The 18,942-nt window shown below is 40.9% G+C and overlaps 1 protein-coding gene across 1 annotated transcript in view; it reads right to left on the bottom strand.

The window, feature by feature from the left end:
• XRCC5 (X-ray repair cross complementing 5) overlaps window positions 1–16,610 on the bottom strand; it is a 106,820-nt gene extending 90,210 nt beyond the window's left edge. The window contains exons 1-7 of the mRNA XM_007462853.1: window positions 16,561–16,610; window positions 11,667–11,780; window positions 8,635–8,818; window positions 7,686–7,734; window positions 6,887–7,009; window positions 3,890–4,081; window positions 977–1,091 (exon numbers count right to left, since the gene is read on the bottom strand). Coding sequence (XP_007462915.1) covers window positions 977–1,091; window positions 3,890–4,081; window positions 6,887–7,009; window positions 7,686–7,734; window positions 8,635–8,818; window positions 11,667–11,780; window positions 16,561–16,581 — 798 coding nt within the window. The 5' untranslated portion in view covers window positions 16,582–16,610. The remainder of the gene's footprint in view (window positions 1–976; window positions 1,092–3,889; window positions 4,082–6,886; window positions 7,010–7,685; window positions 7,735–8,634; window positions 8,819–11,666; window positions 11,781–16,560) is intronic.
• Between the last annotated feature and the right edge of the window lie 2,332 nt (window positions 16,611–18,942).

The raw sequence follows: 18,942 nt of genomic DNA, 5'->3' as shown, positions 1-18,942 counted from the left end.
GGGAAAGAGACTATATTCTCATTCCCAGGGACACTATTCTAGGCCTTGAAGTACCTCCATGGTTTTCATGCACGTAGTGTGTTTTGGAATTAAGTCCTTGAATATTAAAAAAAACACTTGAATAAATAAAACAACATGTTTTTGTATATTTTGTACACTATATATTTAAATGTTTTTATATATTTATTTTGTGCATTTAAAGAAAAAAGACAAGGAAGGTCATGCGGAGGCATGGATCCAAGACTCATACTCAAACTGGAATTTCATCAAATAATTACCAAAAGCAACTCATTTTTGAAAATATACTATTATGTACAAATGTACATATGTTACAAAAGGCCATTTCACAGTAACAAGTCAACATCTTTTGATATTTCTTAGATGCTGTTACTATCAGATCATTAACAACTAAATTAGATGTGACTGAGTTTTCAAAACCATGAACTGAACTCTGGTGTGTATCTGTATTTCTGCCATAATACCACAATGATACAACTTAATGCATTTCATTTTCTTTCTTTAAAAAAAAAAAAAGAGAAAGACCTGAAACTCATGATTAACAATCAATTTTGTCAATGGAGAGAAAGAGAAAAAGGAGGGAATCAACCCCTATTATAGACCATTCTTTTTTTTTTCTTTTGTTTTTTAAAGTAGCTGCGGAGCGCGGGCTTAGTTGCCCTGTGGCACGTGGGATCCTTGTTCCCTGACCAGCAGTCGAACCTGTGTCCCCCGCATTGGAAGGCAGATTCTTAAACACTGGACCACCAGGGAAGTCCCTATTATAGACAATTTTAAAACTTCCTCTGTTAGCATGCCTTTTACATAAAAGCTAAATAGAGATGAAATGAGCAGGGAGAGCAGTTAGAGAAGCAGTAATTATGGTTTTGAATAACCCACACACAAATTGTCAGTTCCTTATATAAGCATATTTGTCTGCCTGCTAACATTTCTTTAAAAATGTGTACCTACCACTTACCGATTTATAAGCCACAATCTTTATAGACAAATTGGAGCCAATGGTCAGTTGACAGGGCCAGGGCATGGACCGCCTCTCAATTTTCTTAAAGACACACAGCTGTCTCAGACTCTCACTTAATAAAGAAAAATGTATTATGAAAGCAGCAATTTTAAAATGTTAACCTGTGCTGGATATTGCATTTAGTTGTCTAGAATTAGAAGTGAGATGCTGTTGATCATAAAGAGAGGAACAGCAGGGGATGGCAAGGAAAACTCGTGGTGACCCTCAGTTGGGAGAGAGCCAGAATACAAATGAGTTGGCTTAGGAGGAAGGAGATGAATTCCTTTACTGATAGGTGAAAAGGAACATCTTTACCTTCCCCCTATTCAATCTTTTCTTCAACTTGGCCAGTTGTTCTTAACATTTTTTTTTTCAGGACCAAGGACACTGTGAGGATGTGATAAAAGCACATTCATAAATGCGTTTGCACACACCAACTCCCTGAAAACCATGGACCTGAGGATAAAAAGCCCTGCTCTAAGATATCAAAGCATGGGCTCCATCCTGTATTGTCACTGTTCACAACCCTGCAATTCTTTAGCTCATTTCCATTCTCTTAAATAAAAGACATGGTAAGTATATGCACACAGTGGAGAGAATTAAATAATGACTTTCCACGGGATAAAGGAATTTGGCAGTCCACACTCAGTCTTACAGTAAAGCAGGTAACTCCAGGTTTCTCGCTGCACAGGGCAAGGGGATTGGAGAGTAGCAAACACAATGTAGAGGGCTACTTCACTTGAATACTAGTGAAGATCAGTTCTATTTTCATCTGGTTTCTGATCAAATACAACAGAGAAAATCATAGGAGATAGGTGGAATTTGTGGTATTCACTAAGGATTATCTGACATTAACCAGAGTTATGGACAAAGAGGCCTCAAGAGACTCCAATTTTCAGAAATAATTTACAATGAATAGTAGATATTCTACCTGATACCCTGCTCCAAAGCTTACGGTACACCTTGGCTTTGTATTTACTGAGGAAGGAATGGGTCTGAAACCAGGTCTAACCTGTCTCATAGGACATTGCTAGTCTGATTATGAGTCACGTCTAAAACCATCAAGAGGTTTGGATTCTGTTCCAGGGGAAATTCTAAAGACCAGCCTCTTACATGTAACATCTGAGAACAACTGGATGAGTTCTGCAGTAGATTTGCACCTCCCCAATTAGAAGTCAAGTTACCTTCCTCTAATGTCTTCTGGATGAGGATAAGTCTAGTCCAGGGCTGTCCTGTACAACTTTGTGCAATGAGGGAAGTATTCTATTTCTAACTATTCCTGTCCAATAGGCTACTGGGCTCTCTAACTGTGGCTACTATGACTGAGGGACTAAGTTTTAAATTTTATTTAATTTTAATAAATTTAAATAGCCACATGTGGATAATGGCTACTGTATCAGATGGCAAAGTTCTAATCCACACCTTCATGGCAGACCTAAAATCAAAGTAACTTCAAATGGCTAGGACAACACGTAGTAATTTCCCTCCTTTCTATGTTACAGGAAAAGAAACTTTCTTAGGTAATTTTATTGGCCTATAATTCTTCTTTACGATATCATGGTGAATATGTTAGCTTTAGACATGTATTCCCATGTTAGAGCAAGCCATATCCAAATTTGAAAGAACAATAATTTAGGAACACATATTTGCGTGTATTACAATTAGAACACATATTATGACAAAGAAACATCACTTTACAGGATTCTTCACTGACTCCTTTGACAACCCCTTGGGAAATTACAGTTCAATTTCCAAAATTCCCATTTACCTGCAATTTTTCAACAGTATCTATGTTTAGAAAAGCAGGCTGATTGCTTATCAATGATAGCTCACCAGAAATATTTGAAAATTGTGATTGAGAATAAAAAGTAGAGCAGATACACACTACTGCTACTCAAAAAAATCCTAATTGTTGAACGTTTACTTCAACTGAACCTCTACTTCAATTAAGAACTTTTCTTAAAATGCTTGTATTTTGTGTATATATTAATAAACTGGAATTAACTCCTTAACATTAAATAGCAGTATCCCTAAGGATTTGAAACTCCACAGCCATACAGTGTGGTATTCTATTGCCACTTTTACCAAATCAGGCCCTTCAAATACACACCGTTCTAGATGCTATGGACCCCTCGCAGGTTCTTTGATCAAAATATATATCCAATTCCAACCAAGAATAATACAGATAAAGGAGATCATCTCTCCCACAGTCTCTAACTGGATGGCCAAAAAAAGTAGCTTGATTAATCGTGATATGGTACTTCAGGGATTTCACATTTCTTAAATCATTTTGCCTTTACAAAGCCCACATGGAATAAACAGGCTGTAAATTCTTAATATTTGGGGGTTTTGCTTTGTTTTGTTTTTGCCTGACCAAACTGTTTTGAGACCAAAAGTTTTTTTAAAAAATCTCTATATTATAGTATACTGCCTCCTAAAACCTAAATCAGAGGATTAGAGGATATTAAGTATTATCTCAGATCTGACACCACTTTTTATAATTAAGAATGTTTTTTAGGTGTATGACAAGGAAGGGCCCAAGAAATGTGCCCGAGGCTTGGCATAAAGAAGAAATCTACTACCTCATCTTTTAAATTTGAGTTGTTAAATCGTTCGTTATATTTAGGTATTTCCAAACTCTACCGACATAGTCTTGGAAATAAATAAGAAATCTTGCACCAACCATGAAAACTTCAAAAAAAAGGGATCAGGGGCTGGTGCACCATTTCTTTAATAAAAATTGAAATACTAAAGTATAACTGCTAATTCAAAAGTGGCCCAGAAAAGGAAAAGCATTAGGGAGCTGTCTGATCAGAAGAAAAATTAATATGCTTACAACTGAAAGTTGTAAACAATGCTTTCATGTCTTACCTGAAGGAATAAATTTCCTCCAGCCCATCTTCACCTTCTAAAGACATCATCACCGTTTTCACCATCCGAATACCTTCTTTTTGCTGCTCACTGATTCCTTTTAGAGGAAAGGAGGACCCATGGTGGTCGGAGAGCAAGTTGCCATCTCCTCTGTCCCCAGTTCCATCTTCCTTGCCAACTGGGAAAGGCAAACTATCAGGAAAAAACCAGCAGTACTTAAGAAGAAAAGCTCTGAAGCCAAATAATAAACGGGGTTCCAATTCTGTGACTGTCACTCACTAGCTATGAGAAAATGGTCAGTCAGCCTCTCTGAGCTTTACATTTCTCAACCATCAAATGGCACTATCTACCTTGATCAATATTCTATCAGTTTCAAGTGACCAAAGTCTCTTTGGTTTGGCTTTTATGGGGGTAATTTACTGGCTTAACATAACAAAATAATTGAAAGGGCAAGGCTGCACATGGCCTTAGGATGACTAGACCCAGAGTCTCAAACACCACTAGGATTCTGTGACCCTCTCACTCTCTATCTCCATATTTCATTTTCACTTGCCTTTATGCTGGCCCCACTCTTTCAGACTGGCTTCCTCCACATTGTTTCTGAACACTTTCAAGCTCATAATGCCCAACTCCACTACCAAAGAGGGACTGAGGGTTTAACCCTCTACTCTCCAATTCAAAAAACCAGGAATTAGTGGTAGCCTAGGAGCCAGATCTAGATGTCAGCTCTCATTCAAGCCATGAAGTTAAAAAGTAGGAAGGAATGCTTCCTAGAAAAAGGCTGGGTGACATTCTAGGCAGACAAAAATAAACAAACAAATGCCCATTAATGATCTCTCAAGATTATTATAAAGATTAATAAGAGAAAGTGTATAAAATACTTAAAGTTCAAACAATGTCATCATCATTATTTCAGATAGAGAATTCCTATACAGAAACCAGTTAATTGCTAGAAATAAGTAAAACAAATTTTGTTCTTGTGTTTCACTCCAGTTGTTTGACTGAAATGAGACTAAAACTAGAGTGGGGTTACCAGTCATGGGAATATTCAATAATCAATATACAAACTGAAAAGTAAACCAACCAAACACATTTTATGATAATATTCTACATGACATTTTATAAATGTTTTCATATAAACAATCTCATTTCATCCTTATGTGTTAGTTGGATAGAGATTTCTACCTGCATTTTCTGAAAAGAAACAGAAGCTACAGAAATGAAACACTTTTGCCAAAACCGTAGAGCTAATAAAGCTAATAAGTGATTGAGCAAAGACTCAGTCATCTGACTGAAAGAGCAAGGTTCTTTCCACTGTAGCATGTCACCCTAGTTTGTCCCTGGAAACCCAAACAGTTGAATTCAGCGATCTTTTCAGTTTACTCAAAATTACCTGCTGGTCACCCCATGTGGATTTTTAAGGTGATTCCTTTATCATTTTATTTGTTATCATCAAAACAGAGCCTCATGTTTACATTTTTTCTATGTATTCTTAGCATGAGAGATGTGCATGTCCTGCATTACATGAAAAAGAGCTTCCAGCAAGCAGGGTACGGCACGTCAGGTTTGCACCAGGCTATTGCTGTTTCCAGAGCATCAACCAGGAAGAAGGGACGATTAACATGAAAATGAAGGGTCAGGAAGGTCCAGTCCAACTAGAACAATCCACCATACATGGGATACACCAAACAATAAGAGCAAAAACTCTGCATGCTAGAAGTTTGCAGCAAAGGAAGAAGGGTATTACCCAAGAAAAAAATACAACCAGTCAAATAACAAGCAAGTGGAAGAAAAGGCTATGTTCTGTCTTCAGCTTGCTTTACAGCATTGCTCATACAAAAAAAGTAGCCCTTTCCAATGACATTGACAGAAGTGCAGTATGTGTCAAGGACGTAAAGGTATCTGAGATTATGAACAGGGAACAGAAACTGAGCTGGGCTTTTGAAGTGCTGAGAAAACCTCTACTCAATAAGAAAAGAAGAGTCACTTAAAAAGCACTTAATTTCTCTGAAGTACCGTCTTATCAAGTATCAGCTTGATGGGTTATTCTGAACTATTTTTCTACAGTTCTACAGAAAGGAGTTGCCCCTCAGCAGTCTTAAGAGGTACGTATATGCAAGAGAGGTTCTTAATTCTCCATGGCAGGCACTCTAAAGAAGCTGTAGGCTTACCACTCAGAGCTGGAGGCTTCTTGGTAGGGCTCTCAATCCGAAAAAGGAGTGTCCCTAGAAGACTAATAATTCAACATTCTATACTACCACTCTGCTTTTACCAAGAATAGGACAAGAAAAAACAGGTTTCAGATGCAGCAGGAAGGATTAATGTAGTGAAAAGAACTTTCTGTTAGGGATATAAGATAAAGTAAGTGCCTGGAGGGGAAATTCAAGTTATTGGGTGAGGAGGGACTCTCTCCCTAACAAATGGTGAAAAATATTTTCCTCCTAAGTTTGTATACCTCATCTGTAAATATGCACAAGCAAATTACATTTTATAAATGTGTGTGTATCCTTTAGATCTGAAAAAGAGTTAAAAATAAGCATATGTGTGTAAAATCGTTCCCAAGTTGACATTCCTCTCTATCCTAAAAACATCTACTGTCTTTAAGACACAGTCCTGTAGGCTGTTTAAGAAAAGACACCACCAATCTGGTAACTGTTTGGGTAAAGTCTTCTATGCAGGCAGGAGATGAACTGAATGTCCTTAAAAGATTCCTCTAATTCCTCAATTCTTTGGGTCCAAGAACAGCACAAGCAAACATCTGCTACTGAGCTAAACTCCCAGGTTTCCCCGTGACTTTCATCCCTTTATCATCAAAACTCAGAAGAGTTCCTGGAACACAAGAGAGTAATCAGTGAACATTGGCTGAAGTCAGTGATCTGACAGATTCTGACTCAGAGCAGAGAGGACTATTGAGAACTGAGGGCTCTATGAAGAGGTCCTATCACTGCATTGTAAGAACACAAGATCTGTCTGCAAATATTATTCTTATGGTCTTACAAAAACTGCAGGGAGATGCCAGATTTCTTCAAGTTATGAATTATAATATCCAGCTGATCTCTGCTGAATGGGCTGCTGAGGTCAGTGAACACTTCAATATGCCTCTTCTCAAACTTCTTTCCTCTAGAAGAGAGAGTTAGCATGTTAAGAAATCATTCTCCTGAATTATTTCCTAAACATTCAAATGTACTTGGTCACTGAGCAGAAAAAGGGTAAGGAATGAATCTAGCTCCAGCTAACGAAGGTGATTACATTCCAGAAGTCCACGTACTGCTGACGCTCAGCGAGGTTCCTACTAAACATAACCAACCCAATCATGACTCATGCTTTGAACATCTTAGGCAAAATTTCTGAGCATTATGGAAATAGTATGTCTCTGATTTCCTAACTTTAACTTCAGTTAAAGATGTGGTCACGGGCTTCCCTGGTGGCGCAGTGGTTGAGAGTCTGCCTGCCGATGCAGGGGACATGGGTTCATGCCCCGGTTCGGGAAGATCTCACATGCCGCGGAGCGGCTGAACCCGTGAGCCGTGGCTGCTGAGCCTGCGCGCCCGGAGCCTGTGCTCCGCAACAGGAGAGGCCACAACAGTGAGAGGCCCGCGTACCGCAAAAAAAAAAAAAAAAAAAAAAATGATGTGGTCACTACGATAAAAAAGGATCCCCTTCCAGCCTCCACAGAGGTACGTACAAGCAACTCTCCCAGGTACTACAATTATAGCCTTGCAAGGGTTCATTTTCCAAATGGTCTGATTCCACACAGAAAGGCTCATTTCCAGCTCTCTTCAGTTGAGATACTTACACAGTTTCTTGTTGAATCAAATCCATGCACACAATGAGGGCATCCAGAACTCAGCTAGTTAAGGGCAGAAGATAACACCAAACAGTCCCTTTATCCCAAGAACATGCAACTTTTTTCCAGTGAAATCCACAATGCTGGAAGTTGTGGACACTGGGCTGACAGTGTGATGATTTAAAAGTACTTGCTCAAGTGCCCTTCTTCCAATTCTATTTCACTAACATATATTCATATGTTATAAATCAAAGTACACTTCCTGAAACATATAAACAGGAAAAATAAAATAAACCAAAAGGTAATCTGACATATTCCGCTCATTTAATGAAAAATTATGATGCCATTTTACAGTATCCAGAACCCATTTTCTGTGATTACAGTCCATTCCTACACATGAAGTGAGCCATAATGTAGCATTTGTAAGTCACTCCCAGCACAGCAGCACCCCCCAGTGACCAGGGATGGCACCACTGTTTAGAAAAATAAGAGGAACCCCTTTAAAACCAGGGCACATGTGGAAGGAACTGTTAGTCTCACAGTTTGGGTATCAGTCTGATTTTTGGCATACAATTATCCTCCATCCAGGAAGGCTAGGAGAATGCTAATGCTATACTCTTCTAAAAATAGCTTCTCTATGTCCAAACATTTCCAACCATTGCCACCACCAAACCCTCTATACATAGTCAACACATATACCCCCTTCTGATACCTCCCAACCTCTCAATGTCACTAGTGCAGAGAAGGAGCAAGTTACTGCAGGGCATGGAGTCCAGGCACCCAACCCAACCTAGTTAATTTCACATTCAGTCCTAACACACGTCACCTCCGTGTCCTCAGAGCCAAAAACGTCCACATACTCAGAGCTAGGACTCTTAGAGAACCTCACCAAACTAGATTACAATTCCCCAGATTAAAGGAAATTTCTTAAGAGTCTTCTCTGGCTCAAAAAGGATACAGTCAGCTTGTTGAGAACCTGGTTGGATTTTGCTTTCAATGTCCTCCAGCAAGTCAAAATCTGGTAGCATCAGGTGTCTGTGCACTGTGATGTTCTGATACTGGCCCTCACCAGCAAGGGCGTTCTCAGTGCCATCTGTACCAAAAAGGACTAATGCAATTTCATCCTTGCTCTCAGCAAACACCTAGAGAAGCAGGTTAGAAGGTTGAAATCATACAATACCACCTGGAAACCATTAGATATCTAACCTTCAGGGAGCAAGACAACCTATGGAGCAAGACCTCCCTATGGCAGGTCCCTGGGGCCACTGTCAACAATAGAATATTGGGCTAACTGGTCCGTGGGACTGATGAGCAATGATAATTCCTAGGTTCTAAGCAGACTTTTTCATTGACTACAGTTCCCATCCTTTCAGCACAATGTGTGGTGGAGGAATGGGAGGGCAGTAACTGCTCTTGATGAGTTTCTTTGACTTGCTTCCACCCAAATCAGACTCTAATTCTCAGTGAAAACTAATTATGTATCATTTGAAAAGATTTTAGTCTGTATTTCTGGAATGACTATACAAAGTTTAAATTTTCCAGAGATTAAAAATAAATTGCTGATTCATATTCTATATCCCAGCAATTTCACTTACAGGTATATATACTGCAGAGAAGTTCCTACACATGTACACAAGGAGACAAGAGACAAGAAAGTTCCAGTTCACTTCAGCACTGTTTATAACAGGGCAAATCTGAAAACTAACTATCCATCAACTGAAGAATGCAAAAGCACAATGAAAAATATTTATACAATGGAATATTACACTCTAGTAAAAAAAAAAAAGAATGAATAAGTTTGTCCAATGTTTACCAACACGAATAAATCTCAAAAAAATAAGACTGAGAAAAATAAGTTGTGGAATTATATGTACTGAATAATACTATTACATACACTTTTGAGAGCTTCATACAATACTAAATATTATTTATAGATACACTGAGATCCAAGGTATAAAGTATGTGCAGTAATAACTATGAAAATTCTGAGGAAAGGAGGGAAGAAGAGGAAAGAAAAGGGTTTGGAGGGGAGACACAAGGGGCTTTAAGTTAACATTTTATTTTTTAAGAAAAAAAAGAAAAAGAAATCAAACAAATATAGTGAAACTTTAGGGCTGGTTGTAGTTCTAGACAATGGGAAAACAGCTTTCCATCATATTATTCTCTGTTTGCTTCTTTTATGAAGCATTCCACAATGAAATATGAAAACAAGAAATAGTATGCGACACAAAAGGCAGTCCTGTTCCCACCTACTTATTAACAGAAGCCTTCTGTATCAGTAAAAAGAACACTGCACGGGCAGAGGATGGGATTCTGTCATTCTTCACCTCTGTTTGGTCTGTTAAATTCCCCAGTTTGTTAACAACTCCAGCTGCAATTGCCAGTTGTACATGGAGGGAAGGTCCCAGCTGCTGGGGTTCAAATATTTCCAGCACACCAGTGGGGCAGGCCAGCTAGAATTCTAGCTGCCTCCTGCACAAGAATTCATCTTAAGGCAAGGTAATCTTGTTCGACAACAAAACCTCAGTCAGGAGAGGAGAGGAAATTTGAATGCAGCATGGGAGCGGCGCCAGGTTTTGCCTCCCAGCCTTCCAGATTTCACTTCGACTCCCATGCGAGGGGCAGAGCCAAAAATAAAAACTGAAAGCACTGTTTCCCTTTTTAAAAAAAATCTATACTACATTAGGGCACAGCAGCACTACCTGAATACAACCAACACAAATTACTATAACCAAGAACGGGGTTAGAAGCATCCTCGTTTTCTTTGAGATATTAAGGACTCCAGGTTATCAGAATTTGTAAAAATCTAGGATGACAGGTGGGAGGTAATAGTGCCCAGGAGAAAAGGCAACACCCAGAAAAAACAGCAGACGTGTCCAGAGGAGTAGTGAATGAAGCAGGACTTCATGGACTTCGCAAAAGTAGCAGTCAGACCAGGTAGAAAGGGCAGAAATTAATAATAATGGTAGTAGTAGTAATAATGATAATAAAAACACACATAGCATTTACAATACGTCCAGTACTAAGTACTTTATCTTAGAGATATTCACTGAGGCACCGTGGTAGAGAGTCTTCAAGACGGCCTCCATCCGTTCCTTCTCTCCCTGTATTTGGAGGTTACCCCTTAAAACAATAGGGGACTCTAATTCCCGCCCCCTCCCCACCCCACTGAATGTGAAATAGCTTAGCGACCTGATTGACTAATAGAAGGCAGTGGAAATGACCTTCTGGGATTTCTAGAGGTAGGTCATAAAAAGCCACATAAGCAGGTCTCTTAGAATACCCACTCCTGGAACACTCCTTTTTAGAACCAACTGCTATACTGTGAGCATCCCAAGCTACATGGAGAGGCCACAGGTAAGGGTTCTGGGCGACAGCCCCAACTGAGCTCACAGCCCCCAGAAGGCATAACTACCAGCCACAGGGGTGAGCCATCTTGGATGTACGTATAGCCCCACCGAGCCTTCAGGTGAATCAGCACCAGCCACCACGTGAGTACACCTGCACAAGAGGCCTCAGAGAGAACCACCCAACTCACACGCCCAGTCATCTCACAGAACCATGAGAGATGATTCTTTTAAGGTCATTTAAGACACTAAGTTTGGGGAGGGTAGTTTGTAACCAGTAAACGATAACTGGAATAGGCACAAAGTAGTTGAAAGACTTATTCAAGATTGCAAGGTTAGTCAGTATCATGGCAGTGCAAGGATTCAAACCCAGGCCATCTGGCTCTAGAGATTACACATTTAAACATCACATTGCCTCTTGCTTCTGATAAAAGTTGTAATATCCAGTGGAGGAGCCAAAACGAGAAAAGAAAAACATATCAGGCTCCAGTGGTAGCATATGAGTACATGTAAGAATAACCCCTTAGCTTCCCCAGAACACTGAGGGTGGACAACATAAAGAGGCTGGCGTCTTGCATTATTAAGTGGAAGCAACAAGCAGTTAAACCACGAGTTACAAGCTCAAGACCAATGTGAATCTTACCTGTCGCTGCACAAACATGGTCATCACCTTCTTTGCTAGTTCAAATGGGGATTCTTCACCAGGAAGGGAGTTACTCATGGCAAAACGCACATCCATACACAGCACCACAGCTGCCTGGAAAAAAAGTCCCAAAGAACACGTGAGAAAATGTTATTAATGGTCATTAAAAAAAGAAACAAAAGAGATGTCCTTTACTTCTTTCACCCATAGATATTCAGGGTATGCATGATAAAGGGAAGGGAGATGTTCTACTTAGAGAATGAATGTAAGGCACATAAATTTTCACTATGGAGAAACTTTAAATAGTCCTGATATTTCCTGAAAGCTAGAAAGTATCTGCCAGGACAGGAGCATGCTCCAGTAGCTGCTGTTCCTCTGGCCTGAGCCTGAGCACAAATCCATGGGGAGTAGATCTGAAAACAACCTGCAGGCTAGAGCTAAGTCCAGCCCAGCTGAGCCCAAAATATTATACATCAAACCAAATGCAACTGATATGCTGACCCACAGTATGAATACAGATGCTTTTGTTGTAAGGCACTGACTTGGGGTGTAGTTTGTTATAAAGCATTTTGGTGGCAATAGGTGACTGTCACAATCTATATATGCTAAAATGATATACTCCAATAATTCGAATCAGTTTGTAAACTGGGAATCTAAAATAAAGACTAAGACACCAAATCTATTCTAGTAGGGGACACAGACACATAAAGGATACCAGCACAATATTCCATGACCGAGGTATACAGTGGGCACTAAGAGAGCACACAGGAGGGGTATCTACCCAAGACTGGTGGAAGGGAGAGAGGATGGGTAAGGAGGCAGAAAAAGCCTCCTGGATATGATCCTTGGGTGAACCTTAAAGAATGAGTAGGCAGAATGGGAGAAAATACTTGCAAACGAAGCAACTGATAAAGGATTAACCTCCAAAATATACAAGCAGCTCACGGAGCTCAATACCAAAACACCAAACAACCCAATCCAAAAATGGGCAGAAGACCTCAAAAGACATTTCTCCAAAGAAGACATACAGATTGCCAAAAAACACATGAAAAGATGTTCAACATCACTAATCATCAGAGAAATGCAAATCAAAACCACAATGGCCATTATAAAAAAAATCTACAAACAATAAATGCCGGAGAGGATGTGGAGAAAAGGGAACCTTCCTGCACTGTTGGTGGGAATGTAAATTGATAGAGCCACTTTGGAGAATAGTATGGAGTTTCCTTAAAAAAACTAAAAACAGAACTACCACATGACCCAGCAATCCCACCACTGGCCAAATACCCTGAGAAAACCATAATTCAAAAAGATACATGTGGGCTTCCCTGGCGGTGCAGTGGTTAAGAATCCGCCTGCCAATGCAGGGGACACGGGTTCAAGCCCTGGTCCAGGAAGATCCCACAAGCCATGGAGCAACCAAGCCCGTGCGCCACAACTACTGAGCCTGCTCTCTAGAGCCTGTGAGCCACAACTACTGAACCCGCATGCCACAACTACTGAAGCCCTCGTGCCTAGAGCCCATGCTCTGCAATAAGAGAAGCCACCGTAATGAGAAGGCTATGCACTGCAACGGAAGAGTAGCCCCCCTCACCACAACTAGAGAAAGCCCACACACAGCAATGAAGACCCAACACAGCCAAAAATAAATAACTAAATAAATTTATTTTTTAAAAAAAGGTACATGTACCGCAATGTTCATTGAAGCACTATTTACAATAACCAGGACATGGAAGCAGCCTAAGTGTCCATCGACAGATGAATGGATAAAGAAGATGCGGCACATATATAAAATGGAATATTACTCAGCCATAAAGAGGAACAGAATTGAGTTATTTGTAACGAAGTAGATGGACCTAGAGTCTGTCACACAGAGTGAAGTAAGTCAGAAAGAGAAAAACAAATACTATATGCTAACGCACATACATGGAATCTAAAAAATGGTACTGATGAACCTAGTGGCAGGGCAAGAATAAAGATGAATATGTAGAGAATGGACTTGAGGACACGGTCGGAGCAGGGGGGAAGCTGGGATGAAGTGAGAGAGTAGCACTGACATATATACACTACCAAATATAGAATGGATGGCTAGTGGGAAGCACAGGGAGCTCAGCTCGATGCTTCATGATGACCTAGGGGGTGGGATAGGGAGGGTGGGAGGAAGGCTCAAAAAGGAGGGGATATGGGGATATATGTATACACATAGCTGATTCACTTTGTTGTACAGCAGAAACTAACACAACATGTAAAGCAATTATGCTCCAATAAAGATATAAAAAAAAAAGAATGAGTAGGAGTCGGTCATGTGAACAAGGGCAGTTTTAGGCAAAGGAAACCAAATAAATAAAGACACCTGGTCACTGGCTAGCAATCATGTATGTAGGGGACTAAGGAAATAGGGCAAACATAAACTAAAAGTAAAGTGGATACATGTAAAGTTCTGTATTTGGCAACCAAAGTTTAACTGAATTGGGTTGGAGGAGACCTGAACAAATAGCAGCTCAATTTCAGGGTGGATTATAAAATGTCACCAGTATGACATGGCTACAGGAGTACATTCCCCACACCTACCCCATTCCATCCTCCAAAATATTTTCAGTCCTATCAATGGTATAGTAAATTTAAGGAAGGAAAAGACAGGTTTTATGGTTTTAAAAAAAAAACAAAACTAAACTAGATCCCAGGAGACCTGGGATCCAGTCCCATCTTTATTACCAAGTAGCTAAATTCTTGGGCATGTAACTTAAATTCACTGTTAATTTGTGGAGGCAGGAGGCAGTTGTTGGACTAGATGAGATCTAAGGTATTTTCCAGAGTTAACATTCCTTGACATTGACTGACAGTCTCACCTGTGCTTTGTACTGATCAGACCACACTTGACAAACGGTGAGCAGTTCTGATCATCTCATCTTATGAGAAACACTAATTACAACTGAACATGAAATGAGCAGATTAGAGAAGGATCTGGAGAATATGTGACCTGAGGAACAGGTGGGAAAAACTGGCTACTTGAACCAGATGAGAAGATTTAGAGGAACCTGACTGTTATCCTCAAATAGTTGACAGCTGTGTTATAAAACGATAGCTCCACAAGAGAGATAATAGGATCAACAGATGGAAGCTATAGAGATTGATCTGACACCATATTAAGGGAGAAAAAAATAATATTTAGAAGTAATAAATGAAAGAACTACTGTTTTCTGAAGCAATGATCTCCTGAACCTAAAATTGTTTGAAAAACCTAGATGAGCTCCTATCAGGGATGTTATAGATGATCTCTAATTTGGTTACATCTCAGGCAAGGCAAAAAAATGGAAAGGAAAGACTATTTAAGTTTTTCCCCTAGTTTACAAAGAATTAAACATAATGCATTAATATTAAGAGAGTTCTAGATTATAAATAGCATGTTTGGAGAAAGGGTGGTAATAAACTACAAAATTCTTTTGAGAGCAATAAAATTTACATCCCATAGTTTCAATGCTCTGAGCATAAGAACCTTTAAAAAGTTAAGAGTTCCCAAATACGCTGCTGCACCTATTTAATATATGTTCATAAAAGCTACTTTTATGAACAGAAAACTCTAAATCAGAGGACTAAAGGTCCTTTGCCAGGAATCAGGTATCCAAAAAATGGCATCAAAGGGTTTCACAGTATGGAAGCTCTTATCTGAAAGCAGAAGAATGGTCTACGTAATACTGCAAGCTCCCTCCTGGTAGCAGGAAGAAAACCAGGAGAAAGAAATTGAGCAGCACGGCAACCCTTCATTTAAACACTGAAGCAATACAGGCTATTAGAATTCTGCTGCAAGTCCACCTGCCATAAACAGCTGCTTCATTAGCGCTGAAAGTTTTCAGCAGCTGAAAGGAATAAAGGAGGTGAGTGGCATATGTTCATAATCATTTTAATCAGCATTTCCCTATGGGGAGTGGAGACTAGGGATCAGCTGCCCCAACTCCTATCTTGTTTATCTGTATACCAAATGCCTAATAAAGGGCCTAGTTTTGAATAGATGGATGGACAGACCGATGGATGGATGAATGAATGAACAAGTCCTTGGAACACACCTCCCTCTAGAGACCCTTCAGAGACAACTACCACGCTCTGCCTATATTGAAAATGTCATTTAAAAAATTCATCATAATGTTATTAACCTGGGTCACTGAGGGTCATAGACTCCTAGCAAGAGAGACATTCTCCTGGACTCTGAAGGCTGAAAGCCTGTGTTCAAATTCAGATTCTACCACTTGTGGACTGGGTGACCTTGGGCTAATCACTTCACTTTCTTTAGGCCTCGGTTTTCTCACCTGCAAATTGGGGCTAAAAGTTTTCAACTCATGGGCTTGTTGTGAAGATTAAATGAGACCGGAATAAAGCGTTAGCTCAGTGCCTCACCAGAGTAAGCTTTCGCAATAAATGCGAAATATTAGATTATTATAGAATAAGACGTTTTACATTTCAAGTTATTTTACTCTCAATCCTTCTCTGAAGTTTTACAAGCCTGTGGGATTGGTTCGTTTCGTGGCTAACTTCCATTCTCACAGATTTTTAAAACCCAGATTCAGAAGTAATGGAGGAGTCGGGGGTAAGATGGGATAGAGAGGTATGGAGGGGAGGTCGGAGTGGGATGGAAAGCAGGATGAGGACCGGTGGAGAGGAAGTGAGAGGATGGAAGGGCTGAGTAGGCGGCGGGGGTGGGTAGTGGGAGAGGCTCAAATTCCCGCCTGAAGACTCCAAATCGCCAGCTTTTCTCACAGCGAATACCTCGACCTCGGCCCTACTGATCCAGCCCACCACCGGGATCTCTCTTCCTCACTCCTTGGCACCGCCGTGATCCCATGATTCCTGCTTCCGGACCCCCGGCACAGGCAAGGCCCAAGCCTATAGATGTTCCTACCTTATTCCCCGACCGCGCCATGCTGACATTCCGCAAGCGCCTTGGTCGCCTCTTCCGAGCGGGAACCTGCGGCGCCGAAGCTCAGTTCCGTCGGACGCGGAGCTGGAGGGTCGCAGGAAGAGCCGCTTTCCGCGGAGGCCGGAAGGGGCGGGGAAACTGTACGCCGACGCTCTGAGCATGCGCAGATCCCCTGCGTTTCTCCCCTTGTTGAGGAGCTGTGTGGTCTTCGGGCTTCCCAAATCGCTAGAGTTAGGAATCACTTCCCCGAAAGATTCATTCCCCTTTTCTCACAATGAGAATAATGCCTACAGCGTTTTATGTCAGATATCTGGAGTTAGATTTCCCTGAATATGAGCATGAATCCAGAAAGTCACTTAACTTCCCTAAAATTCTGTTTCTTCTTCTAAAAATAAAGATAATGAAAGACGACAGATGCGATGACCTTAGCTCCAACTCCTGAAGGAAAAGTAGTTTTCCAGGCAATCAAAAGTGGAAAGAAGATTCTTCCTTGGAAAGGAGATGGGATGTAAAAAGGCCTGGAGGCATGAAACACCATCTGCTAATGATCTCCCAATACTTCGAAGCGTCGCTAGCTTGGAAAGGAAGAAGTGAGGTTTAATTCCAGAAGACGAATCTAGGGAGATGTTCTAGAAATGGCAGCTATCAATTTCGGTGCCTGACAATCGCTCCACCCCCTTTCAAAGGAAACTGTCCAGCCTGCAGCCCTTGCCTCTTTGAGGGAGGCAGGTCCGAGTTGAACCTTACACAGAAAAGGCTCTCTTCTGTACCAAATAACCCACAAGCTGAGAGCTGACTGGACGAAGGGTCTGGCAACCTGCAAAGTGTCTGCCAGCCTAGAACATTAAGTCCAATCAGCTTCTGTCCCTCTTAAAAATCAGACCTGGGTAAGGCAGGCCTGCAGCTGGAAAGATGTGGAGAGGCCATGAGGAGGGAGGGGTCTTGAGGGAGCCTAAGTTATAAACACACTGAAGCCAGGAGAGTCAGACACTTTTAGACGGTGCTTTCAGAGCCCAGAGGGTTCATCTAGTTTTTGATTCAAGGAGTTCTTTTAAGGCTGAAATATTATTTTTAAAGTATTTTTCATATGGCAGGTAAATAGAATTACTGGAGACTCATCTTGGTGAAGGCAATTTCTATGCTTTATGTCCATGATTTTATCTTGTGTTTAGTCTCTATTTCCTTCTCTTTTTTTTCTCTTCCTCTTGTACTTTCTCTGTCCACTCCCCTCTCTCTTTCTCACACTACACACCCTCCAGTACAGATTGGTTTCCTGGGAAAAATTTTTAAAATTCTAGTGCGTGTGCTTGTTTGCATCTCTCCACTGTCTTTATAGAAGTCTTTAGGATCATACGCTTCCAGACAGCTAGGCAGCGATGGTGTTGAGAATGGATATGGACTTTAAGCACTGCTTCTCCTGGCAAAGGGCCTCCATTAATCAAGGGTGAGGGACAAACATTACCGATGTGACAGTGTAAATGGCGACTCCCTTCTTCCTCCACAACGAAAGGATTCTGACTTTGTTGGTTCCATTTCAACCTGTCAGTTCAGGATCAGTTTAGATTTGTGTGATACACAATTAGGTGGAAAGGGTAAAGATAAGAGGTGATAGGCTATGGCTAGTAGAGGAGAAGGGGCATTTTGGACAGAAAGAGAAGTGCATGGGAGCCACTGTGGCATATGAGGGAAATGGATGAAATAAGAAAAGGAAAATCATTATTTTGATGGCCCCCAATAGCCATGCCTCCCAGCATCCACATCCTTATATAGTCCCTTTCCCTTGAATCTGGGCCAGCTTTGGGACCTGCTTAAAATGCAATAAAATGTGGTGGAAGTGACACTGGGCCAGTTTTGGACCAAAGCTTTCAGAGTACCTGGCAGATTTGTTTTTTGCACTCTGGTGGGAGCCAGATACCATATATAAAGACTGACTACCATAAGACTACATGCTATGAAAGCCCAACCTAGCCATGTGGGAAGCCACACGGAGGAGCACTATTAAGGGTTATGTGTTTGTGTTCTCTCCAAATTCATATGTTGAGGCCCTAACCCCCAATGTGATGGTATGTGGAAATGGGGCCTCCGGGAGGTACTTAGAGTTAGTAGAGGTCATGAGAGTGGGGTCTTTATGATGGGATTAGTGCCATTATAAAGAGAGTTAGTGTGCTTGCACTGACTCCCCGCTCACCAACCCCATGAGCCATTTGCACAAAGAAGAGGTCATATGAATATGCAGAAGGCAGCCATCTGAAAACCAAGGGGAGAAGCTCTCAGGCTCAACTCAACCGTGCTGGCTGGCACCCTGATCTCAAACTTGCAGCCTCCGGAAATACAAGAAAATTAATTTCTGTGGTTTAAGCCACC

The sequence above is a fragment of the Lipotes vexillifer genome, unplaced genomic scaffold (assembly GCF_000442215.2).
Source record: "Lipotes vexillifer unplaced genomic scaffold, Lipotes_vexillifer_v1.1 scaffold1518, whole genome shotgun sequence".
NCBI classification, from domain to species: Eukaryota; Metazoa; Chordata; class Mammalia; order Artiodactyla; family Lipotidae; genus Lipotes; species Lipotes vexillifer.
The sequence above is the reverse complement of the archived record's forward strand: the minus strand, read 5'-3'. Positions and strand labels throughout refer to the sequence as shown.